The 27,408-nt window shown below is 42.5% G+C and overlaps 1 protein-coding gene and 1 pseudogene across 2 annotated transcripts in view; one reads left to right on the top strand and one right to left on the bottom strand.

Annotated features, from left to right (window-relative positions):
* Positions 1-27,408, top strand: part of DHRSX (dehydrogenase/reductase X-linked) — a 170,848-nt gene that overhangs the window by 40,657 nt on the left and 102,783 nt on the right. The window contains exon 3 of the mRNA XM_053579543.1: positions 5,220-5,288. Within this exon, the coding sequence (XP_053435518.1) occupies positions 5,220-5,288 (69 nt within the window). The remainder of the gene's footprint in view (positions 1-5,219; positions 5,289-27,408) is intronic.
* LOC128577346 (60S ribosomal protein L21-like) lies at positions 13,125-13,813 on the bottom strand (annotated as a pseudogene). Its single transcript, XR_008377561.1, has one exon. The product of XR_008377561.1 is annotated as a 60S ribosomal protein L21-like (transcript).

Raw genomic sequence — 27,408 nt, 5'->3', positions numbered from 1 at the left:
CTGGAAAAATAACAAAATATATCTTTATTAGTTGTGCTTGGGCTGCTAGTTGGGTAGACTATGTGAGGTCTGTTTGGGTAAGTCATGTGAGAGCTAGTTTTATTTGGTTATGTGAGGTCTGGTTGGCTTTTGATGAGATCTAGTTGGGTGGGTCATATGAGATGTAGTTGTTTTAGGTCATGTAGGCTTAGTCAGGTAAATCATGTGAGGTCTAGTTGTATTAGGTAATGTGAAGTCTGGTTATGTGTGGTGATGTGAGGTCTAGTTGGGTTAGGTTTTAATAAGATCTAGTTGGGTGGGTTATGTGAAGTGCAGTTGGGTAGGTCATGTGAGGTCTAGTTGGATAGGTCGTATGTAATCTAGTTGTTTTAGGTCATGTAGGCTTAGTGGGGTAAATCATGTGAGGTCTAGTTGTATTAGGTAATGCGAAGTGTGATTATATGTGGTGATGTGAGGTTTAGTTGGGTTAGGTTTTGGTGAGATCTAGTTGGGTGGGTCATGTGAGGTCTAGTTGAGTATGTCATGTGAGGTCTAGTTGTATTAGGCCATGTGAGGTTTAGTTGAGTAGGTCTTGTGAGGTCTAGTTGGTTTGGTCACATGAGGTCTAGTCGGGTTGGTCATGTGAGGTCTAGGTGAGTAGGTCATGTGAGGTCTAGTTGGGTTGGTCACATGAGGTCTAGTTGGGTTGGTCATGTGAGGTCTAGTTGGGTTGGTCATGTGAGGTCTAGTTGGGTTGGTCACGTGAGGTCTAGTTGGGTTGGTCACATGAGGTCTAGTTGGGTTGGTTATGTGAGGTCTAGGTGAGTAGGTCATGTGAGGTCTAGTTGGGTTGGTCATGTGAGGTCTAGTTGGGTAGATCACATGAGGTCTAGTTGGGTAGGGTGTATGAAGTTTAGTTAGGTAGGACACGTGAGGTCTAGTTGGATACGTTATGTGCAATATAATTAGGTAGATTGTGTGAGGTCTAGTTTGGTAGGTCTTGTGAGGTCTAGTCGGGTAGGTCATGTGAAGTCTAGTTATGAGTGCTGGAGTGGTACGTTTCAACACCAAGTGGGTCCTTTCTTCTTGAGATAAACAGACAGCAAACTCCGGTCCCCAACCTGTGTCTGCTTCCCCATAGAGATTGGTAACAACACACAGAAACAGGTGCCCTTTGTGGAGATTGCCTCGCCCTAGAAAGAGTCTGATAATCCAAGGCATTAATGAGGGTGGAAGCTGAGGACGCCTCTGTTTAATTTTCACCGTGGGTTACAGCTTTGACTCTTCAAGGCAATCCAATCAATTAGACAGTCTGATTTGTGACTTTGACAATAATTGGATCTATCCTGAGAGAGGCAATTTTTTTTTTTTATTTTTATTTCGCATGACATTTTGATTCAAAGTAGCTTAATGAAAAATCATTGTTGGACACCCAATGAATTTTATATTAAATACATAATAAGAGATGGGTATATACTCAACTTCAAACTTTTTTATCCTCAAAGCTATTAATATGTCAAGAATAATCAACTACTTGCAAAATAATTGAGATAGTAACCTGAGTCCAACTCAAGATCATTAATATTGCTAGAAATAAAATGTATCAAGTATTCAGTTGCTCATCTGCTCACAGCATTCTATTTTATTTATTTATTTATTTATTTATTTTTTAGCAGGCCCGGGCCAGGTTTGAACCCACCAGCCCCATTGCACAGGGAAGTGCTCTAACCATTGAACTATGGGCGCCCTGCTCACAGTATTTTAATTCCTAATATTTAGGAATGATTATTTTGGTGGGGTGTCATTCCTTCTTCATAATGCTTTAATGCAGTGTCATCTAAGGTTTAGACCAGTCATTGGAAACCTTCTTCTATAAGGAGCCAGATAACAAATATTTTTAAATATTTTTTTGAGACACTGTTTTACGTTGTCACCCTCGGTAAAGTGCCATGGCCTCACAGCTCACAGCAACCTCAAATTCCTGGGCTCGAGTGATCCTCCTGCCTCAGCCTCCTGAGTTGCTGAGACTACAGGTGCTTGTCACAATGCCCGGCTGTTTTGAGAGAAGGGTCTTGCTCTGGATCAAGCTGGTTGGGAACTCCTAAGCTCAGTCAACCTACCTGTCTTGGTCCCCCAGAGTGCTAGGATGACAGGCATCAGCCACCATGCCTGGCAAAAAATACTTTCATAGGTTTCTCTCATAACTATCAACTCTGCCCTTGGAGCGGGAAGTTTGCCATGGATAGTACTGTAGAAAACAAGTGTATAGATTTTCTGATAAAACCTTGTTTATGTAACAGCAGGCTGTAGGCTACATTTGGTCCCAGTTTGGTGACCTTGGTTTGGGCTGAAAAAAAATTTTTTTTTTTTTACTAGTTAGTTAGTTTTTTCAGATTTTAAAAAATTCTCGACTTTTTAAAAAGGGCACCTGTTTCTATGTGTGGTTATCAAAATAATAGCAACTGCCTTTTAAAAGTGCTGTGGTGCCAGGGCAGCTCTGTATGGTCCTGCCAGGAGCACGGGTGCTGTGGATAAAACTTTTCAAACATTTATTTATTTACTTATTGTAATAGGGAAATAAATCTTGTGTACTTTTATGGTGTACGACGCAAGGTTTTGCCCTGTGTACACATTTTGAAAGCTAATTCAGGTAAGCAATACCTTGCATGTTTTTAAAAATCTATACTTGCAGGGATTTTCAGGTAAGCAATTCCTTGCATGTTTTTAAAAATCTATACTTGCAGGGATTTTCAAGTTTCTGATCTATCTTGTCATTAATTGTAGAGGTAGGAATAGCTCTCCTGGGTGTATTCCTGCTGTCAAAATGATATTTTGTTGTTTTTGAATAACATCTCCCCAAACCACCCCTCCTCTGGTGCTGAGTCCCCTCCGTTCTGTTCTCCGCCTCTGTGAGAGCAACCTCTGTGGACGCCACGTCTGAACAGGTCATGTGAGGACTCTGGGCCGCTCCTGTCCACCTCTCTCGGTGATTCATCCCATCGGGGAGTTTTGAGATGGCCTCGCCCTAGAAAGAATCTGATATGCCAACGTCTTAATGAGGGTAGAAGCTGAGGAGACAAGAATTTGTGTAGCCTCTTTCTGCCAAACCCCTGTCTCTTCCTGCACAACTTAACATAGGGGTTCTGTAGCCAATGACATTTAGAAAAAAAGAAAAGAAAAAACAGAGCTGCCCCAACAAAATCAAGCTCTGCCCTTCAATTTCTGAGATGGTGAAGAAACCTGATTTAGCTTGATTTCACCCCAGATTTCCTCGTCTTTAATTTAACCGTAACATCCCTTCGACATAAAACACCCCGTCCCATCTTTCTAAACAAATGTTCCTGGGACCACACTTGAAGATTTGTATGGATTCCTGGTGGTGGAACATAGGAAACCCGGAACATGGAATGGGAGTGCTCATCCTTAGTTAATAGATGATGTGCCTTAGAAAGTTCTATTTCTTGGGGAGGTAGCTCAGTGGGTAGGGCACCGGCCAAACAACAATGACAACTGCAACAGAAAATAGCCAGGCATTGTGGCAGGCACCTGTAGTCCCAGCTACTTGGGAGGCTGAGGCAAGAGAATCGCTTAAGCCTAAGTAGTTGAGGTTGCTGTGGGCTGTGATGCCACGGCACTCCAGCCAGGGTGACAGCTTAAGACTCTGTCTTAAAAAGAAAAAAACAAAGTTCTATTTCCTTTTTTAAAATTTCATTCTTTATGTACTTTAGATTAATATGAGGGTATAAACCATTAGGGTATTTTTATTTAGTTATATTTTTTAGTATTTTATTTATGTATTTTATTTCAGATTAATATGAGGATGCAAATGTTTAGGTTACATTGTTTTCTTTTTCCCTTTCTTTTTCTTTTTTTTTGACACAGAGTCTCACTCTGTCCCACTCACAGCGACCTCCAGCTCTTGGGCTTAGGTGATTCTCTTGCCTCATTCTCCCAAATAGCTGGGGCTACAGGTGCCCGCCACAACGCCCAGCTATTTTTTTTGTTGCAATTTGGTAGGGGCGGGTTTGAACCCACCACCCTTGGTATATGGGGCCAGCACCCTACTCACTGAGCCACAGGCGCTGGCTGCTGCCCGGTTATGTTGTTTTCAATTCCAAGGTAAAGTTGAAGTTGTAATTGAACCCTCCACCCAGGGGGTGTCCTTAACACCCTCCCATTGTGCATATTAGATGATATCCCACCAATCACCCTCCCTCTTGCTAGGCTATATTTGTGGGGTGTTTTTTTTTTGCCGTGTGGGTGTGTTGCTTTCATATTATGACTGAGTATTTATTTATTTTTAAGACAGAAACTCACTCTGTCACCTGGGTGGAGTGCTGTGGCATCTGCCCAGCTCACAGCAACCTCAAACTCTTTGCTTCAAGCAGTCTTCCTGCCTCAGCCTCCCAAGTAGCTGGGACTACAGGCACCCTCCATAATACCCGGATATTTTGAGAGATGGGGTCTCTCTCTTGTTCAGGCTGGTCTCAAACTCCTCAGCTCAGGCAGTGCACTTGCCTTGACCTCTCAGTGCTGGGATTACAGGCATGAGCCACTGAGCCTGGCCTTGTTTTTTTCAATTTTGCTATGTTTGACTTAGGAGAATGTTCTGTAAATCCCTCCAAGTTGTTACAAAGGATGCAGAATTTCCATCTTTTTTGTGGGTGAATAGTATTCCATGGTATACATAAACCACAGTTCATCCGTCCACTTTTTTTTTTTTTTTTGCAGTTTTTGGCTGGGGCTGGGTTTGAACCCGCCACCTCCGGCACATGGGGCCAGCGCACTCCTCCTTTCAGCCACAGGCACCGCCCCATCCGTCCACTCTTGTGTTGATGGGCACTTGGGTTGGTTCTACATCTTTGCAATTGTGACTTGAGCTGCGGTAAGCATTCTAGTTTAAATGTCCTTGTGATATTTTTGCATACACGTTATCCTTAGGTGATTCTCTACTCTCCTGCACAAATTATGCCCTCCAGGTGCCCTGTGACTTGGTCATTATTTAAAAGTAAAACATCCGATTTAATTTGTGCCTATTTTTGCCAAGTCAGGGTAAAGAAAGTGGATCTTCCATTGATGGATTGAACCCGCCTACGCAGCTCTGTCAAACCCTAGAAAAAGGGGGCTGTGTCAAGAACATATCGTATTTCACAGTTTCGTTCTACCCTTTGTAAAAACCTTTAATTTTTCGTGGTAAATAGTTGCAGATGATCTTAACTTACGTACGTTTTTCCTTTTAGCTGGAAATAATGAGAGCAGAGCCCAAGAAGTTGTGAGCAAGATAAAAGAAGAAACTTTGAACAACAAAGGTACGGGTGGATAAGCCGGTGGCTCCTTCTCCTGGGACACGAGGGTTTGAGTTGTTCATGGTCAGCTGCTGACTTGTGGTGTGGGACTAGGCTTGAGGGGTCATGCATGGTGACACCCCATGCCAGAGATGTCTCTGCCTTTCTGGTTCTGCGTTGGGAAGCACGACAGGGAACAGCAATGCAACAATAGCATCGCTCACTTGTGACACCTGCTTGGGCTGGCGTTTGGATGTCAAACATAGGTTCTGCTGAAGCAGGACCCTGTTCTGTTCTTGGCTGACTACGGAGGCACATGCGAACAGGTGCCTCTGCTGGGTGGGAATCCTTGACTTAAGATAAATCAAACATAAATATCTTTGGCTTTAAGATCCTCTTTTTTATTTTTTTTGAGACAGAGTCTCACTATGTTGCCCTCGGTAGAGTACTGTGCCGTCACAGCTCACAGCAACCTCCAACTCTTGGGCTTATGTGATTCTCTTGCCTCAGCCTCCCAAGTAGCTGGGACTACAGGTGCCTGACACAGTGCCCGGCTGTTTTTTGTTGTAGTTGCCATTGTTGTTTAGCTGGCCTGGGCTGGGTTCGAACCTGCCGGCCTCAGTGTATGTGGCTGGCTCTGTAACCACTGTGCTAAGGTTGCCCAGCTGCTCATTGTGGTTTTGATTTGCGTTTCCCCAATGATTCATGATGTTAAGCCTCTTTTTTTGGCCATACAAGGGCTGTCTCTGGCCTCAGGGTTTTGGGACAGTCAGTGCATTCCCAAGTAATGCTTGTGTTTGTCGTGTTGTAGATAAAAAAAAAATAAATAAAAACATTGTGTGTGACACACCTTCTGGGGCGAGACACAATTATAAGAGGGACTTTGCTTAACAATTGCAATCAGTGTAACCTGGTTCTTTGTACTCTGGATGAATCTCCAATAATTAAAAAAAAATAAAAAGGAAAGAAAAGAAAATGACTGGCATCCCCTTGGCCGTGTGAATTTGCAAGGGTGTCTGACAGCACCCCAGATGGGTGGGTTTCCTGTCTCCAGGCACATTTTGATTCTTTCTAATAAACTGTGGGAGTGACCCACTGAAGACAGGGAGTGTTGTGCTCAGTCAGCTCTGTCCTTGCGTCATTTCCTTGCAAATCTCTGTGATGCATATGTTATCACATTCTGCCGAGGGCTGGGGAGTGCTGGAAGTTTGACTTTGGAACTTGCTCACAGGGGCTTCCCCACAGCTGGATCCCTGCTGTGCAACCAGGAAGTTCCTGGGGCTGGAGAGGTGTTTACTCTCTCTCTGAAATGCTCTGGGGCAGAGGGATTAATTATTGGGTCATGGATTTGTCCTCCTCCCAGTCCCCTTGCTGGAGCATCACCTCATTATATATGGGGATTTGAAGGGGAGCCGTGTCCTGGAATACAGCCAACCCCAGAGCTGCTTCTCTGGACCTGACTAGGTTCCCAGACCCCACCAGTGAGTCAGGGCCTCAGGGCAGGGGCCCAGAATCTGTGTATGTCAAACCCCTTGGGGCATCCCTGAGCCTTTTAGGGTATCCCCAAGCTCTTTGGGGCATCCCTGAGCCCTTTGGGGCATCCCCGGCCCCTTGGGGTATCCAGAGCCCCTTAGGGTACCCCAGTATACCCTCAAGTTGCAGACTCACTGCAGTTTTCGGTACCTTGGAGTGACCATCATTTCTGGGGTATAAGAGAAGTCACATAGGGAACTGACACACACTTTCCCCATGGTTTTTTGTTTGTTTGTTTTTAACCTGAATGAATGAAAAAAGAAAAGACCAGGAATCCAGAAAAACCTGATCATGTGTGATCAGCCTAACCAAGAAGATGCACTTTCTATGGCTGAATCTAATTTCAATTTTATTTATTTTACTTTATATTTAATTTCATTTTGTTTTATATTTTGTTTCATTTTGTTTTACTTTATTGTATACTTCATTATTTCTGTTTTTTTGTTTTGTTTTCATTTATGTATTTTGTGTTTGTTTTATTTAATATTTAATTTTGTTATTTATTTTATTAATTTTATTTCATTACTTATGTCTTTCATATTTTATTAATTTAACGTATTAAATTTATTTAATTTTATTATTTTATGTCTTTCACATTTTATTTTACTTAATGTATTACATTCATTTAATTTTATTATTTTATGTCTTTCACATTTTATCATATTAATTTAATTTAATTTTATTATTTATTTATTTTTGTAGATAGAATCTTACTTTGCTGCCCTAGGTTGAGTGCCGTGGCCTCATCCTATCTCACAGCAACCTCAAACTCTTGGGCTCAAGCAGTGTTTCTCCCAAGGATTACAGGTGCCCACCACAATGCCTGGCTACTTTTATTTTATTTAATTGATTTGATTTGATTTTATCTTATATTATCTCATCTTATTTTATCTTATTTTCGTTTATTTTAATTTGGTTTAGTGTTTTGTTTTTTTTTTTCTTAAAGACAAGGTCTTGCTGTGTCAGCCTAGGCTGGAGGACGGTGGTATTATCAAACCTCACAGCAACCTCAGACTCCTGGCTTGAAGTGATCTTCTGGCTTCAGCCTCTGAAGTGGAAAACTTAGCTGGACTACCAGCTGTAGGCATGTGCCACTGCACCCAGCTAAGTTTTCCATTTTCTTGGAGAGATGGGGTCTTGCTGTGATGCCCAGGCTGGTCTCAATCTCCTGACCTTGCGCTCACCTCCCACCTTCCCTCTCAAAGTGCTGGGATTACAGGTGTGAGCCACTGCACCTGGCCTCTGTGGATGTTGAAAAAGTCTAAAATCTTTTCAGATTTAGAGGTCAGTTAGCAGAGCCTCCGGCACGTCCATCCTGGGGGGGTGACCATGAATGGCAGATGCCAAGGCCTGGCCTGTGATGGGGGGCGTTTTGTCTGTGGTCCTTGAAGTAGCCTTCACCCAACTGAGTCTGCCTCCAAGCCCAGCATCCTCCACCAGTATCCCAGCCACCCTGCTGGGCCCACTTTACACTTTACTTGGGGTGGGATCTAATCTCCAGGGGATATCTCTGGCTTCCCCTTCTGCCACAGTGGTCATACGTGTCCACAAAACTCAGCTGAGCCTCACTGTAAATCATGCTCCTGAGTACGAGTTCCCATGGCTGTGCACCTGCTCAGACTGGCTGCTCTGAGTCTTGACCACACACCCCCAGTCACGCACTGCAGGAGGCCAGAGGGAGCCCAACATGCAAAGCTGCTTCTCCCTCACCCATGATTTCTGCACTGGGCAGTCGTAACCAGTGCGTTTGTATCCAAGCAGGTGAGTGCACACCCCTCCACCACAAGCCAAGGTTGCTGGTGACCACCAGCAATGCAAAGATTTCCAAGTGCCTGATTCTTACATAGCCCACTTTCTCCTTTTATCTGTCCTTTTTTTTAAAAAAAAAAAAAGACAAAACAGATTAATATGAGGGTACCAATGATTAAGTTACATTGTTTACATTTCTTTTTTTAATTGTTTCAGCTTTATTGAGGGTACAGAGAGTTATGGTACACTATTGGCAGTTGCTAGGTAAAGCCTCTCTTACAATTTTTTCCCACCCTTGGTAAAGTTCACGTTGTAGTTGAGCCCTTCACCCCGGGGTGTGCTGTGTACCCCACATTGTGCACATGAGGTGAGAGCTCATCCATTCTCCTCCCTTCTCCCATCTCCCTTCTTCCCTCCATTTGAATTTAATTATGGTTTTGTCTCCTGTGGGTGTGTAGTTGTTTTTCTATTGGCTTCATATTAGAATTGAGTCCATTGGATTCTTGCTTCTCCATTCTTGGCATGCTTCTCTAAGAAGAATGTGTTCCACCTCCATCCAGGTTAATACAAAAGATGTAAAGTGTCCATCTTTTTAATGGCTAAATAGTATTCCATGGCGTACATATACCACAGCTTGTTAATCCATTCCTGGGCTGGTGGGCATTTAAGCTGTTTCCACATTTTGGTGATTGTCAATTGAGCTGCGATAAACAGTCTAGTGCAAATGTCCTTATGATAAAATGATTTTTTTTTCCTTCTGGGTAGATGCCCAGTAATGGGATGATGGGATCCAATGGGAGGTCTACTTTTAGCTCTTTGAGGATTCTCCATACTTGTTTCCATAAAGGCTGTATTAGTTTGCAGTCCCCCAGCAGTGTAAAAGTGTTCCCTTCTCTCCACGTCCACGCCAGCATCTTGAGCTCTGAGACTTTTATCTGCCCTTAATCCCGTTTTTTTTTTTTTTTCTTAGTTCTTGGGTTAATATGGTGTTCTCTTTCCTTTCTGATATTTTCTTTCTTTGAAGTCATGCTCAGTTGAAATCATATTTTGGGGGCAGGGGTGTGGAACACAGGAAGAGATTTATACACAAAAGTACTACTCATTCAGCTCTCAAATATAAATTTGGGATCGTCTTCAGAGACGGAGGTGACGTGGCTGAAATCCAGGGAAGTGTTTTTCTTTACCCTGTCATTATTTAGCCGCTGTGCAAACCCATTTATGAGTTCTTGGGTAATTAGGTGCTGACGGCAGCTGTCTCATTTAGAACAGATAGTCTCACTCATTTGCTAAAATCCCCCAAACACAAACAAATAAATAAAAGATCCCCAAAGTGCAATAAAAGCTAAAAACTGAAAGACATCCGAGTATTCACATTAACTCAAATGGGCACCACATAAAGGTTTAAATCAGGCGTCCTCAAACTGCAGCCCGTGGGCTACATGAAGCCGTGTGAATTACATTTGTTCCTGTTTTGTTTTTTACTTCAAAATAAGGTATGTGCAGTGTGCATAGGAATTTGTTCATATTTTTTTTTTTTTTAAACTGTAGTCTGGCCCTCGCATGGTCTGCTGGACAGTGAATTGGCCCTCTGTTTTAAAAGTTTGAGGATGCTCGTCAGAGTGCTAAGGGATGGTGAATCCTGTTTTGCCACGTTCTCAATGGGTTCAAACAAGTCCCAGCAGAGTCCCTCAAATCTCAAATGCTCACAGTGAACGGACTGGAAATGCCTTGTTTGTTTTCCTCTTGGAAAAGCGAAAAGCACTCTTGTTTTGCATGAGAGTTGTATAATTTTCATCCCGAAGAGCGTCTGTGACTCATGAGAGTTTCCTAACATTACTGGCTGCACCTCCTGTGCCCGTTTGTGGAATGTGGGTCTACCTAGCTGTCCCTTGGGGGTTGCTTTTGTTGGAAGAAACCACTACTTAATTCTTTATAACGTGATGGGCGTCAACAAGGGAGATTGTGCGTGCTTAATTGTGAGGGCATTTTTTCACCATAGAAATACCTGTTTGTGAATCACTATTTACACCTATCCAAGGATGTGAGGATACTTAATTTTTTTTGTTTGTTTGTTTTTTGAGATAGACTCTACTATCTTACCCTGGGTAGAGCGCCATGGTGTCACAGCTCACAGCAACCTCAAACTCTTGGGCTCAAGCGATCCTCTTGCCTCAGCCTCCCAAGTAGCTGGGACTACAGGTGCCTGCCACAATGCCCAGCTATTTTTTTGGTTGCAGCTGTTGTTGTTTAGCAGGCCTGTGCCAGGCTCGAACCCACCGGCCTTGGTGTATGTGGCTGGTGTCCTAGTCACTGGGCTATAGGCGCCAAGCCAAGATACTTAATTTTGTTCGCAGACACAGAATAGCGTGGAGTCAGTGCGAATTATGGTAACAGGCAACCAAGCTAATAGAAATGTACTTCATCTAAGCCTAAAATAAATCCTTGTTCATGCCCAGGGAGGCTCTTTATTAATCTTTCTGCATGCAGGGGAAGTGGGTTGGGGTTTTAGAAATGCACGCTGTTCCTGTCGGCTGTCCCTGCTCAAATGAGGGCTCTGTGAGGGCACAGGTGTATTCTCTAGTCTCAGCTGCACCTGAAACCCTGTACAGAGCAGGTGCTGAGAACCACAGGGATCCGCGTCTATCACGTGTGTGCACACATGTTATAAATGATAGACACACACGGTTTCCAGGCTGCCATGTTCCTCAGCCAGCAGAGAACTCCAAAGTGGACGGAGACCTACTTTGAGGAAAGAAGGTACCTAAAATTTACCTTCTACCTGTTGACTTTCCGAGTTTATAGAGTGATCCCTCTGAAGCTTGGCACGCTCAGGCAAACCATCTTGTCGTGAGCGTTCATGGCACCCATTTCTCTGCCTTACCCTTGTGGTGTGTTTTATTTTAATGCACAGAGTTTTTGGGAGGTAACTTCTAACATGACATTGTTAGCACAACATTTGGAGTGCGTTTGTTGGCCAGCAGATGATGATATTTATTTTATACCCAAGACAGGTTGTAACAAGACTCAGCATACAGCTGAAACTACCTTTGTCTTTTTTTATTTAACAGAAAATGGCCCTTATTGTCTGTTTACGTTTTTATGCTATGCTCTTACTGTTTGTTCCATTTTTCTCGTACGGTCTTGAGTCAGCCGGTCGGCAGTCAGGGGTGGAGAGATGATCACAGTATGTTTTCTGAAGGATGGAAAGAGCTGTGCAGTGTTCTGAATGTTTAATTTGCTCCTGCCCGTCCCACTGTACTTTTTAAATTTTTTTCACTATTAAAATTTGCCTTAATACTTCTTTGGGGAAAAAATATCAGTTTTAGTGAATGAACGAGAAGCATTTTTACAGTAGCAGTAGGCTATTATTTTTAATATCTATTATGCTATGAATTCATAGGGAAAAGGTTCCAGTACTCAGGGAGGAACCTTGTCATTGAATGTGGCAAAGCATCGTATGACTTCAGTTCATGGGGAATAAGTTCCAGCGCCTTATATTATTGGTACACAGGATCTATTGGTTATCCTGCGTGCTACACTGTATACCTATTATGCTGTGAATTCATGGGGAATAGGTTCCAGCACCTTATATTATTGGTACACAGGATCTATTGGTTATCCTGCGTGCTACACTGTATACCTATTATGCTATGAATTCATGGGGAATAGGTTCCAGCACCTTATATTATTGGTACACGGGATCTATTGGTTATCCTGCGTGCTACACTGTATACCTATTATGCTATGAATTCATGGGGAATAGGTTCCAGCACCTTATATTATTGGTACACGGGATCTATTGGTTATCCTGCGTGCTACACTGTATACCTATTATGCTATGAATTCATGGGGAATAGGTTCCAGCACCTTATATTATTGGTACACGGGATCTATTGGTTATCCTGCGTGCTACACTGTATACCTATTATGCTGTGAATTCATGGGGAATAGGTTCCAGCACCTTATATTATTGGTACACAGGATCTATTGGTTATCCTGCGTGCTACACTGTATACCTATTATGCTATGAATTCATGGGGAATAGGTTCCAGCACCTTATATTATTGGTACACGGGATCTATTGGTTATCCTGTGTGCTACACTGTATACCTATTATGCTATGAATTCATGGGGAATAGGTTCCAGCACCTTATATTATTGGTACACGGGATCTATTGGTTATCCTGTGTGCTATGCTGTATACCTATTATGCTATGAATTCATGGGGAATAGGTTCCAGCACCTTATGTTATTGGTACACGGGATCTATTGGTTATCCTGTGTGCTACGCTGTGTACCTATTATGCTATGAATTCATGGGGAATAGGTTCCAGCACCTTATATTATTGGTACACAGGATCTATTGGTTATCCTGTGTGCTACGCTGCATACCTATTATGCTATGAATTCATGGGGAATAGGTTCCAGCACCTTTTTTCACTGTTACATGGGGTCTGTTGGTTATCCCGTGTGCTAGGCTGGACACCTATTACACTGTGAATTCATGGGGAATAAATAGGTTCCAGCACCTCATAACACAGTTCCCTTGGTTCTCCTGAGTGCTGCGTTAGATGCTTATTATGCCATGAATTCATAGGGAATGGGTTCCAGGAGCTCAGGCTCCTTTCTTTTGGTTCTCACAAAGTGGGCTTCTCTGAGCGGCACAGGCTGGCGCTTCCATTGAACCCAGGTCCCTTTCTCTTTGGCGTCCTTCTTTTCCTGATCATTTTCCTTCACACATTTCAGGAAGCTGTCTCGGCTCTTAGAGTGCTTAATGTGCTCAATACAAACATTAATCGTCTTGGCGAGAATCTTGCCCTTCACTTGTTTGTTTACAACAATGCCAACAGCATGCTGGGGTGACACTGTAGACTCTTCCAGTTTTGCCATGGTGACATCTGTGTGGCATGCGTTTTTGAACAGTACCCGTTTCCTTGATGTCTACAATATCACCTTTCTTGTAGATTCGCATCTATGTGGCCAAAGGGACAACTCCGTGTTTTCTTAAAGGCCCAGAGAGCGCTTATCAAGTGTCTCTCCTCTTTCCCTTTGTATTTGTCATTTTGTTGAACCAAAAGGTTCACTGTGCTTTTATTTAATCCTTAATTTCTCAAGGTGGTAAGGATTAATCTTAACCTTTGGAAGCACTTAAGGACTTCTTTGCAAGGTGAGCTCCATGCGAGAGGGCGATTGTCTGCCTAGTTTCCTTAGCGCCTTTATAAATACTTAAATGACTTAAAAAACATTTCCTCAAGGAAGAATTTTTATTCTCATACCATCTGCAACATTATTTTCTCCCTGCCAATAAATTATGAGATATTTTCATCAATGATTTGGTTCCCATGTTTTGCCCTTAAAATCTTTTATTTGCAAGATGGCGTTGTCACTATGGACGTTGGTTTTGTCCAGTTACTTTGCCTGGTGCATCCAAGCTATGGAATCTGAGATCATTCACATCTTCTCCTGTCTGAAATTTATGCCTGAAATATTACTTCCATAATTTTTCCCCCCTTGGAGATTTGAACGTTATTTGATATAAAATATCAATATATACATCATTTAGGATTTTGTTTTTCAATAAAATTTCAAGGATCATTAATGACATTTTAAACATTTCATTTATTTGTTTATGTTTATTTATTTATTTATTTTTTGAGACAGAGTCTTACTGTGTCACCCTCAGTAGAGTGCTGTGGCATCACAGCTCATAGCAACCTCAAACTCTTGGGCTTAAGCCATCCTCCTGCCTCAGCCTCCCAAGTAGCTGGGACTACAGGTGCCTACCATGGTGTCTAGCCATTTTTTTGTTACAGTTGTCATTGCTGTTTAGTTGGCCTGGGCCAGGTTCAAACCTGCCAGCTTTGGTGCATGTGGCTGGTGCTGTAACCACTGTGCTATGGGTGCCGAGCCAACACTTTAATGAGACCCAGAGATGTAGTTATTTCTTGAAGGGTCTCAAGAAATCTTCAATAGAAAAGGACCATGTGGTGGGGTGTGGTGGCTCACACCTGTAATCCCAGCACTCTGGAAGGCTGAGGTAGAGGGATCCCTTGAGCTCAGGAATTGGAGACCAGCCTGAGCAAAGAGCAAGAACTCTACTAAAAATAGAAAAATGAGCTGCACATCACAATGTACACCTGTAGTCCCAACTACTCAGGAGGCTGAGGCAAGTGGATCGCTGGAGCCCAGGAGTTTCAGGTTGCTGTGAGCTATGATGATGTCATGGCACTCTAGCCCAGGGTGACAGAGTAAGACTCTGCTTGCATAAAAATAAATAAACAACAAAAGGACCACGTGTCTCTGAAATACATGTCATAATTCAGACAGAACAAGGTCCGTCCTACACCTGTGGCTGGAAACGGAGGGCTGTGTCAAGCAGACACACACATGGCTACCCACTTTGGCCGTCCAGTCCTCCATACTTGTTGGGGTTTGCAGGCATACGTAAAACTCATCCCTACAGCAGGCTATCTGTTAGGTTCACCTTGTAGTAGATACTTTAAACTCTTAATATCTCAGTGAGTTCCAATACCATACCACGGTGCCTTGTAGGTAAATATTTCTCTTTTGTGAGTTGGCACATCTTTATTTTAAAGACTTTTCTTGTAGAATCTACAGTCCAGCAATATTTTGCCCACTTTGGAGAGCAAGCCGGGGAATTTGCATTGAAAGAACCAGACCAGCGCCATCTTAGGAGTTAAGTTTCTCTCCCCCCACACCATTTCATTCAGTAAGTTTAACTTTCCAGGTAAGCCCAGGCAATTCCCGAAATCATGAGACAACTGCCTACCAATCAGGAACCCCCCCCCCACCTAACCAATTCAGAAGTGCCCCCTTTGTTTCAAGCTGTGCACACCCAGCCACTAAGCGGGACCATAAAACCCCCCTGCTCTAAAGCTTGGGGCTCCTGGCTTGGATCTGTTGTAGCGGAGACCCCGGGAGCCCAAGTTCGAACTTGCAATAAACGGCCCTTTTGTTTTTGCATCGGACTCGGCTCCCTGGTGGTCTTTGTGGGGGATTTCAAGATCTGGGCACAACAGCATCATCCCCAATATTTGCAGATAACAGGCCCCTCCTCATCTAAGGAGGGTTCCAACCACTCTCATTCCTTCCTTTACCTCTAAATTCCCAGCTGCTTCCATTTTTCTCTGGCCGGAGAAAATTCCAGGAGTGTTTCTGCAGCTGTGCATCTGCCCTGGACAAATCCCGCCAACTTGCGTTTATCAGAAAGTCTAATAGTTTTGCCTTTGTGGTTGACAGCTATTGGTAATTGGTGTGGAATTATTGAGTTGAAAACGTTCCCTACCCCGAGGACTTCGAGGTCATTCTTACCAGGACTTCTGACCTCCTTTGCTTAGAGGAGAAATGATATAATAATAATTGATATTTCCTGAATATAGTATGCCTTTCTTTCCCGTTGTTAAACTCTATTTTACTTTGTCTTCAGAAGTGTGATAATATCTCTCATAACGGTTCTTTTTCTCTTTATTTATTCTTTTTGTGTTTAGTGGACTCCCTGGATGTGTAGATAGGTGATTTTGAGCAAATTTGGATAATATTTAGCCAGTGTTTCTTCAAATACTCTTTATTCTCTGTTTTTTTTTTTTTTTTTTCTCCGTAAGGGACCACAATTACAGATTTGTCAGATTGCTTGATACTGCCTCCCACATTTCATTGAGCCTCTGTTTTGGTTTATACATTTTTTCTTTCCTTCCTTCCTTCCTTCCCTCCCTCCCTCCCTCCCTCCGTCCCTTCCTTCCTTCCTTCCTTCTTTCTGCTTTTGTTTATTTGTTTGTTTGTTTATTTTTCCCCCTTTTTCTTTGCTGTACCTCTCTGTGTTTGAGTTTGGATAATTTCCGTCAACTTTCCTTGAGGTCATCACATCTTTTTTCTGCAGTTTTCAGTATCCTTTCACTGTGTTTTGTTTCCAGAAATTGTTATTTTTCAGTGTTGGGTTTTATATTTGGTTAACTTTTGTATCTTTCCTGATATTTCTTATCACTTCACCTACTGGAAGGTTCACCTTTTTTTTGGCTGTACATTGGAAGGACAAGCGTTGTATTGGGTCCATGTGGTAAACACACACACACTAATGAAAACTGATGAGTGAAAGAAAAGTTCCAAGCATACTTTTTGTGATTGGCCCATGGGTGTCCATACAGATTGGACACCTCTGTATATAGACACTTTTTTTTTTGTTGTTGTTGTTGTTGTAGTACCACTTTCTAGCTATGTGAAATAATCTGTTAAATTCTAAAGGGTTTAGTTTTTCTCATCTGTGGATTTATTGGATTGGTCTAGGTTATTTTCTTGTTTCCTTTTTTATTATTTCAGGTTAATTTGGGGGTACAAAGAATTAGGATACAATGCTTGCTGAAACACATTCTTCTTAGTAAAGTATCACAAGAATGGAGGAGCAAAAGTCCAATGTGGTAAATATTATTATGAATCCAGTAGATGCTTTTAACTTGTAATAGTTACTTTAAACTCCTTGTGCGCTGATCCCAGCATCTGTGTCATCTGTGGGTCTGTTTCTATAGACATGTTTGCCCCTTTGCAAGTTCCACTTTCCTGATTCTGGCACACCAAGTCAACTTTATTGCATGTCAGACATTGTGATGGAGACATTGTAGGGACTCTGGGTTCTGTTGTTTTTCTTTGAAGGTTGTTGAGCTTTGCAGCAGACAGTGATACTCCTTGCAAGCCCCCTCATCCTTGTGGAGGTTTGACTTTACTTCTTGTTGCAATGAGTTAATTTCAGCTTCGCTCTTGGGCCTTGGATAGAACTCTTAATCCTGAGACACGTTTGCTTTCTTCTGGGACACAGCCCATCTCCCACTGTCTCAGAAGACAGTCCAGGATGTTCACCAAACCCTTCCAAATAGGCAAGACTCAAACATCGGTCTTCCAAGTATAAGACAGTGACTGAAATATCTCTGCTCCTCTTCCAATCTTGCAAGTGCCGTTTGCTTTTCAGTTCTTGGCATTTCCTGGTACCCCATGCCATTTGGAGTCAGCCAAGGTTTTTTCAGGGAATTTCTACTCATATTTTGGTGCTAAGAACCTTGTTGCCTTTGTTATTGGGGATCGTGCCCTTCAATTCCAGCTGCCTGAGCAAACTCTGTCTTTTGGCCATGAGTTTGCCAATTTTTTGCTAAAACTCTGCCCCTGTGTGCCCTGCAGTCTGAGAAGAGTCCTCAGGCAGACGGATAAGGACAAAACATGGACATGGGGACTGTCTTTATCACACCAGGATGCATGCTCATTCTGTAATAACCCCCCTACTATTACAATAAAATAGTCAGCTCTGGATTATCAGATACCGAGAAAGGTGACAATTAAACACTTTGCATTAGACATTCTGATAATTGCAGTAATAACAGACATCATGTTAGTTAGTTCGGTGATGTTTTAAACTGTTGGCATATAATTATTTATATAATTATTTAATTATTTATCCCTCCCCTGGTTTGCTTAGTTCTCTAACCTTGACCCTAACCTACAAACTACTAACCCTGATAGTAAGGTAGGTAGCATCACCATTCCGATCCTGCAGATGAGTTAACCAGGGGACAAAAAGTTTCAAGAAGTGATTCAACATCCTATCTTAAAGTCACAAAGTTGAGATTTCAACGCAGAGACTAAGGGTGAAGGTACAAGGGAGGGGTCCTCAGGGCTGAGGAGAGAAGGAACATGGCAGAGGTTGGAATAGAAGAGGGAGAAGAGGGCTTGAGCTTCTTGGCAGACAGGAGTTGGTGCATGGCAACATCCAGGGTCTTTTAGGAACACTGGCTTGGGCGGGTGCCCTGGTGCATTGGGCTGTGTGCTGCCCCATGATTATAGGTACACCTGCCCCAAGCATGCCTTTCCCAGAATGTCCTAGCCTTGGAATCCTACAGCAAGTAGCCTTTTCAGAAGGCTGGCTTCTTTCATTCAGAAATATGCATTTAAGGTTCTTCCATATGTGTGTGAGTCTTGATAGCTGTAATATTTCTATTGCCAAATACTTACTTTATTAAGGAGCAAATCCTCCTTAATACGGGATTTTATTTTTACTTTTCAGCGTAAGAAAGGGAGATTTTGTTTAAGAACAAAGAGAAAGTTTAGAGCGCTTCCGCAGAGTTGAAGTGGGTCTCTCATGGAGGAGAAAAGTAAGAGAGCTGGAGACCCAAGGGCCATGCAGGGGTATTAAATGCTCTCTCTCTTTGAAGTTGGTATGCAAGTCTTTGTGCCTCTAGGCAATATTCCTTTTTCTGTTGGTCATTGGTTACCCAGGTTACTTCATACCCACATTCTTATGGCCCCTCCAGACATTTTTTTCTTTTTTTTTTTGGCCAGGGCTGGGTTTGAACCCACCACCTCCAGTATATGGGGCTGGTGCCCTACTCCTTTGAGCCACAGGCACTGCTTATGGCCCCTCAAGATATTTTAAATGCAGGTGTGTTTACAGAAAGGGACATGAGTTGCAGCTCATAGCTTCTTCACTTTTTTATTTTTTTAAATTTCAAAATGTTACGAGGGTATGAGTGTTCAGTGGCATAAATTGCTTTTGCACAGTTTGAATCAAAGTTATAAGTGTGCCCTCCCACCCAGATAGTATGCATTGCACCTGTTAAGGGTGAGTTTACTCACCCCATGTCCCCATGTCCCCTACACGTGCACATGGGTGTTGATCGATTAATTCTTGTTTAATAGTGAGTACGTGTGGGCTTGGCACCCATAGCTTCAGTGGTTAGGACGCCAGCCACATACACCGAGGCTGGTGGGTTCAAATCCTGCCAAACAACAATGACAACTATAACAAAAAAATAGCCAGGCATTGTGGTGGGCGCCTGTAGGCCCAGCCACTTGGGAGGCTGAGACAAGAGAATCGCTTAAGTCCAAGAGTTGGAGGTTGCTGTGAGCTGTGACGCCACGTCACTCTATCCAGGCTGACATAGTGAGACTCTGTCTCAAAAAAAAAGAAAAAAAAAGTAGTGAGTACAAAGTGTGGTGTTTGCTTTTCCATTCTTGCGATACTTCATTTAGAAGAATGGTCTCCAGTTCCATCCAGATTGTTAGAAAAGATACTGGTTCACCTTTTTGTGTGTTTATGGCTGAGTAGCACTCCACGGTGTACACATACCACATTTTATTCATCCCCTGGTGGATTGAAGGGCACTTGGGTTGATTCCACATCTTTGCAGTTGTGAATTGTGCTGCTATAAATATTTGCATGGATGTATGTTTGGATAGAATGACTTTTTTTTTCCCGTTTGGGTAAATCCCCAGTGGTGGGGATTGCTGGATCCAACAGAAGGTCTACTTTTAGTGTTTTCATTGTTTGAAAGCTCACAGTCTCATATTACCCTAGAGGATAGTTAGGGTTAGACTTTATAGGTGCTCACAGGTGCCAAATTATGTCGTGGAGTTTGACAGAACATGCTTTGCTGAGGTGACTGATCCTGAGGTGTTTGAGGTGTGAATGCCTGGTGAAGTGTGTCAGTGGAAAAGAAGCCATGTTCTGTAAACTCAGGACTTCTGTAAGTTGACCCCCCCAGGGGTGTCACAAACTGGTCCACATACAGACGTAATCACAATAAGGAAATAGGCCTGTTGTACTGATGTGTACACAGGGTGCATGTCCGGTTTATGAGAATGAAGTCAGCTTAAGAAAGTGGTTGGCGTAGGGAGGTTCTACCATAATTTATTTTTTTATTTATTGTTATTCAGTCATTTGTACATACATCATAAATAGATTTATGGCATTATGGGATTCATTGTGTTGATTATTTGTACAAATTGGAGTGCTTACATCCTACTAATCAACATAGCCTTCACCTCATTTACCCAATTACAGCGTTAAGACATTTGTGTTCTACACCTATTAGATCCAACTTGTACTTGCAGTGTGCTCCATAGGTGTGGTCCCCCACTAACCCTCCCTCTATCGACCCACATCCCCTCTCTTCCCCTCTCCCTCCCCTTCCCTCCTTCATCCTAGGCTATAGTTATGTTTCATTTTTCATATGCAAGTGTGAGTGATTATAAATTGGTTTCACAGTAGTACTGATTACATTGGATTTTTTTTTTTCATTCCTGAGATATTTTACTAAGAAGAATATTTTACAGCTCCCATCCATGTAAACATAAAAGAGGTAAAGTCTCCTTTTTTTTTTTTTTTTTTTAATGCTGCGTGGTATTCCATGGTGTACATATACCACAATTTATTAATCCCTTCATGGGTCAATGAGCACTTGGGCTTCTTCCATGACTTGGCAATTATGAATTGAGCTGTGTAATTTAAAGAGGTTGATTCTGAGTTAACATGAGGACCATGACCCAGAGCCACACCCAAGAAACTTTGACCAGGTGGGCTCAAGGTGGGGGGTGGGGGTGACAGTTTGGCTTTAACATTTGAGAGAAACAGGGATTACAGGTGAGGTCACAAATCAGTATGTGGAGGGCACACATTGGTTTGGCCCCAAAAGGTGGGACCTCTCAAAGTAGGCGGACCACAGGTTATAGGTGGGTGTAGTGAGTATTTGGCTGACAAATGTCTGAGAGAGTGAGGCTCTGTCTAACAGACCAGGAGTCATGGAAAAGGCATGTGGAGTTCGGATAAGGATCGGTTAATCAGAGAAAAACTACAGGACATGTGCCCAGACCCAAGTGGTTTGCTGTGTAGATTGGGGACCTGCAAATGTGTCTTGCAGAGCCTGTTAACTGAGTCACAGAGGACGTCCCTAAGGAGGGAGGGGGCATGATGAGGCAGGTCTGATCTCCTTCCTCAGGGCTAACAACTCAAGAGGAGGTCCCGTCAGCTGCTGGGAAGGAGCCTTAAGATTGTGTCTTATTTTTATTTCCTGTTGTTTGAGACAGAGTCTAACTCTGTAGCCCTGGGTAGAGCACCAGTGCATTATTACAGCTCACAGCAACCTCAGACTCCTATGCACAAGCGATCCTCTTGCCTCAGCTTCCCAAGTAGCTGGGACTATAGGTGCTTGCCAACAGGCCCGGCTAGTTTTTCTATTTTTAGTAAAGATGGGATCTCTCTCTTCCTCAAGCTGGTCTTGAACTCCTGAGGTCAGGCATTCCACCTGCCTCTGCCTCCCAGAGCGTAGGGATTAAGTTGTGAGCCACTGTGCCCAGCCAATATTTTATTTTGTTTCCCACGTGAACTTCCCGTTCAGAGTCCTCTGTGACAGTGTGGAGGTCCCTAAGCCCCCCTTTCTGGCCACCCTTAAAGGTCTGCAAGGGAGCCCTCCCGTGTCCTTCTGCAGTTCTCTCTAGACCCTGACTACCAGCCCCTATTTCTATATGACCTAGTTTTCATGGTCTGAGGACACCAACACTTTTCAATCCTTTTGCATTCTGCACCAAGGTGGATAGAGGACTTCTCCTTTGCTTTCCGGAGCCCCCCAGGGGAAGTTTATGGAGCGATTTTGCTTGTGATCTGCTTTGCAAATGTCGCAGTTCACCTACTTGCAATGCAGCCCATCACGACTACCAGGGTTATTTTATAAGTTAATTACCCAGAACATTATCATGTGGTTTTAGAGGTGCATATTGTATGCGCTATTTAACAGATAAGAAATGAGTGTTGTTAAAATGGGAAAAGAAATGGCTCTGTCAGCACAGGGAGGTACCCGAGCTTAGGAGAGGAACAGGGAACGCCTCCTGTAAGCCCCACCACCTCCACCATGCCACACACCTGTGTGCCTACCTGCCGGAACTCGGCTCCAGCCTGGAAGAAACATACACCAAAACCAGCAAACCCCCCAAACTGTGTCGTGTTCTTCCCCCTTCCCCACGAGCTGAGCATTCACTTGGGTCCAGGTAGGCAGAAAGAAGGACAGCAGATGATGTGTATGCAGCTAGTTGGGTGCTGCAGGTGACCTGGTAAAGAGTTAGAGCTGACGCTCGTAGAACAAGTGCACGCCATCTAGACCACCTACAGGGCCGCTTCTGTGGTTGTTCCCTTGATGAGTCTCCCCAGGCTGGCAGGACAGAGCCCCACAGACTGGGCAGTTTAAACAACAGACATTGATCCTCTCCCAGTCCTGCAGAGGAAATTACACGACTCTAACTTCTTGTACTATTGAAATGAAAAATAAAATTGTGACTGGGTACCAAAACATTAAATATAATCAGGACACAGGGATATGAAAGTAATAAGGTTGTGCAGAAAAAAAAAAGAAAAACAGAACAACACAGAAGTAAAAAAACAATCATGCATAATGGTTTCCTTTAGATTAAAAAAAAAAAAGAATGATAGTCCACCAGACAACTATTCAACTATTCATCCTTCATCCCAGACATAAACAGCAAGAACAGATTAGTGTGCTGTGGAACCAGGAAAAGGAATTAACATCTAATACAAATATGATTTAAATTTGGGTAATAAAAAGTAATTCATCCTTAACTTTGGACTAATCTATTTGGTCACCTCCCCTTGAACAACAACAACAAAAAGTCTCATTCCAATAATTTTCCCAAAGTAACGCAAAGAAACAATTTGCTGACCTTACAGAAAGACTCTCTACCGAACCTTCTTATACATTATTGATTTTCTGTGTTCTTTTTCCAAGTCTCTAAGGAGCAAACCATTGACCCTAGAATAAATCTGGCTCCCCACCTGTTTTTACAGGTAAAATTTTACCCAAACACAGCCATACACATGCCTTGATGTTTTTTCTTTGCTTCTGCCCTAAGAACATACTTTCAACAGAGGCTATATGGCCTAAAAAAAACCCAAATATGTGGAATCTGGCCATTTATACCCCCAAATTTGCTGGCTTTTGCTTTGTACCATTCAAACTGACCATAGCCGCTGACCTTACTCTGAGTAAAATCAGCTTTATTCCTACAATTTTCAAAGCATTATCCCAGACCTCTCCTACTTATAAACATAGATAAAGGCTGGCTCAAATTTAGTCATTAATTAAGACTTCAAGGCTACAAAAAAAAAAAAAAAAATAGCCCCTGGCCTAGTTATGTCTTCATTCACTTGTAGATAACAGTAGAGCATTTAGGATAATTCAACATAACTTATTAGCAAACTTCTAAAGAAGTTAATTTTTTTGCACCTGTGGTGTTCTGTCTACACCGAATTCACAAAGTGAATGCACAGCAAAAGGACCTTTGCATGCATCCCAAGTCTGGTTGATTGGTTCTGCCTGCCCAGTACCCTGGGATAAGGATGATCCTGCTGCCAGTAATACTGTAATCGATTGGTGATGCCTGCTGTGGCTGCAGAAGGAGAATTACAGTCTGTTTGCTACATTCTTAGCTCATAAGCCACAATAAACAATACATGTTTTAAGGTAGTAACCATAATTTCCATCCACTGCCACAATGCTTTGGCTGATTCGTGAACACCAAGTCTTAATTACTGCTGGTACTTGGCAAGGACTTGAAAATTTGTTTTTATAATATAACCAGATAAACTTGCCTCCTGCCTATGTGGAATTTATATTCTAGTGAGAGTGACGAGTTAATCAGATAGTTTTGCACTTGTCTGAGGGAGCACTGTGGTAAAAAATAGTTCAAAGGCATTTCCTTTAAGCGCCTATTGTAAAAGATTCCATTCCATCCGCTCCTTTGACGCTACACACACTGGCTTCCCTTGCATGAAGTCCCATGCCCCTCTGTGACCTTTTCTTTCTTGACTGTACTTTTTATGTTGTATTTCCTCTGTGTTTCATTCTAGCCTGTTACACTATACACCTGTCCCTGGACCTGGGGTCACGTCTGTAGTTCCAGTGGTCACTGCTGTGTTTGTCTCCAAAACGCCTTCTTGCCAGCAGGTCCAAGGCTGGTGATTTTTTCCCACCCCATTTTGGTCAAAGGTGCTACCACCTTCTCAGCTCCCTAGACTGGATCTCAGTGTGTCTGTGATGACTTTCCCTACCTTATGTTTGTCTTTCTAACCATAGTCAGTGACCAAGTCTGTGTCTACCACCTAACTATTTCTCAAAAATGTGCATTTACTTTCTGTATCACTGTCTAGAAAAGGTCTTACCCATCCTTCAACACTGCTTCCTAGAAGTCTCCCAGCTGTCTTCCTTAGACTATCTACACTGCAGTTAGAGTGATCCCACTGAGTCATTGCCTTACCTGCTTACCCCAAATGGACAGAATGCTCTTCATGGCTTTGCATCTGTTCCTTGACTATTCTCTTCCTCCTCCTCCTCAGTGGGACAAAAAGGACCTGTTCTCAGGCCATTTGCCTATACTCTTTATTCCTCTGGGACTTGTAATGTATTCCAACCTTACACATTGTACTGTGGGTTATGTAACTGTGTCACTGATTTCCCTGGCCCCAGGATGGTCCCTTGCACACTAGTGGAGAACACAAAATAGTGGCCCAAAGAGTCAAATGTGGAAACGATTTTGTATATTGTGAAAATTTAATGCAAGACAACTGCTATGGTGATGTTGGTGATAATGGTGATTGTGGTGGACATGATGGTGGTCACATGGTGGTGCATTGATGATCGTGATGGAGATGATGCTGGTGAAAATTATCATGGTGATTGTGGTGATGGTGATAGTTGTGGTGATAGTGATGCTAGTGATAGTGATGAGATGATAGTGATAATGGTGATGATGGTTATGATGATAAGGATGGTGGGAATAGTGATGATGATTGTGGGATGATGGTGATATTGATGGTGATGATGGTAACAATAATAGTGATGATGGTGAAGATGGTGGTGGTATTGATAATAGTGATGGTGGTGATAGTGATGATGGTAATGATGGTAATGATGATAGTGGTGATGGTGGTGATGATGATGGTGAACATGGTGGTGCTGGTGGTGGTGATTGTAGTGATAATGGTGATGATGATTGTAGTGATGATAGTGTTGATGGTAAAGATGGTGGTGGTAGTAATGATAGTGTTGATGGTGAAGATGGTGGTGGTAGTGATAATAGTGATGATGATGATGGTGCTGGTGGTGATGAGTTAGTGATGATGGTGGTGATGATGGTGGTGATCGTGAAGATGGTTAAGATGGTGGTGGTAGTGCTGATGATGAAGATGGTGGTGGTAGTGATGATAGTGATAATGTTGATGACTGTGGTGGTGGTGATGAGTTAGTGATGATAGTGATGATAGTGATGGTGGTGAAGATGGTAGTGATGGTAATGATGATGGTAGTAATGATAGTGAGGATGGTGGTGATAGTGATGATGGTGAAGATGGTGATAGTAGTAATGATAGTGATAATGTTGATGATGATGGTGGTTGTAACAAATTAGCGATGATGGTGAAGATGGTGGTGGTAGTGATGATAGTGATAATGTTGATGATGATGGTGGTGGTGATGGGTTAGTGATGATGGTGAAGATGGTAAAGATGATGGTGGTAGTGCTGATAGTGATGATGGTGATGATGTTGATAGTGATGATAGTGATGATGGTGATGATGTTGATAGTGATGATGGTGGTGCTGGTGGTGTTGGTGATGCTAGTGATAATGGTGATGATGATGATGGTGGTGATGAGTTAGTGATGATAGTGATGATGGTGAATATGATGATGGTGGTGGTGATGATGTTGATGATAGTGATGGTGATGATAAAAATGGTAAGGATTGCTGCTCTCATATCCATCATAGTTGTGATCACATAAAAATCATATATTGCAGAGTTGATATACAGAGAAACTTACGGGCTCTTTAGCGATGCCAGTTACCTGCTGGCACTATCACATTTGTGTTTATTTCCTTAAAAATATGCTTTTTCCACTATACATGGAGAAGGCTTATGAATTCTGTGGCTTTACTGCACCCTGTATTGTGACCATATTTAATTCAGTTGTCAGACTGACTGTCAGGAGAACCTAATCACAGCTGTGTGACCTTGGACAAGCTGTTTCCCTGAGTTTTAAATCTTTTTTCTTGAGCTGAATTTTTACAACTTCTGCCCAAATTGAGGGGACAATCTTTTCCTCTGATACTGCCAGTGGAGAATTAATTCATGCTTATAATAATTTCATGGACACCTTTGTCACTTGGTAAAAAAGTTTCCAATAAGAAATATTATCTGAAATCACCTTTGTGATTTTACAGCCTTACTTTTGCATAGAGCATTCATCAGACTTATTCGCTTTGTAGTGATTAAAATATAATTTCTGAAGGCAATCTATGATATAAAGCTTCTCAATCACTTTGCACCTTTCTCATATTAGGACTGCAGTTGTAACCCCACCCTTCTATTCTAGTTATAGCTGGAATTTGCAGATTTTAAAATGCTGACTTTTAAATTCATTTCTCGATAAAACCAATTGCATTGCAGATTTTTGCATGTGGACATGTAGGCACAGAGACAGAACATGTCCCCCAAAGAAATGCAAGTCAGAGAGAACCGATTTTCTCTTCATTCTTCTCAGGGAAGGAACAATCTGTAGGTTGTTTCGGGATTCTTTTTTTTTTTTTTTTTTTTCATTTTCTGGCCGGGGCTGGGTTTAAACCCACCACGTTTGGCATATGAGCCACAGACGCCACCCTGTTTCGGGATTCTAAGGGAATGGTTGGTTTACCTTTTTTGTGTTTGTTTGTTTGAGATCTGTATTATCTAAATCTGTATCATGTGAATTCTAATAAAAAAAGACCTTCTGCATGACCTCACCTGCCACTACCAGAAGGAAATGTTCTGTAGGGAAAACAACTTTAATGACATTAATCGGGCATGTATATTGGAAATACATGAATCTCCTCACTGATTTTTTTTTTCTCATCTTGAGTAAAACAAAAGCCATAGATGTTCTATGATACTGTAATGTCACATTAGTGGCATGTAAGTGTCACATAAAGGTTGAGAAGACCACGCTCACCTGGGTAACTTATCAAACCCACACTTTTTTTTTTTTTTTT

This window comes from Nycticebus coucang, chromosome X (assembly GCF_027406575.1).
Source record: "Nycticebus coucang isolate mNycCou1 chromosome X, mNycCou1.pri, whole genome shotgun sequence".
Classification (NCBI taxonomy): Eukaryota; Metazoa; Chordata; class Mammalia; order Primates; family Lorisidae; genus Nycticebus; species Nycticebus coucang.
Note: the sequence above shows the minus strand (reverse complement) of the source record. Positions and strands in the feature narration are given on the sequence as shown.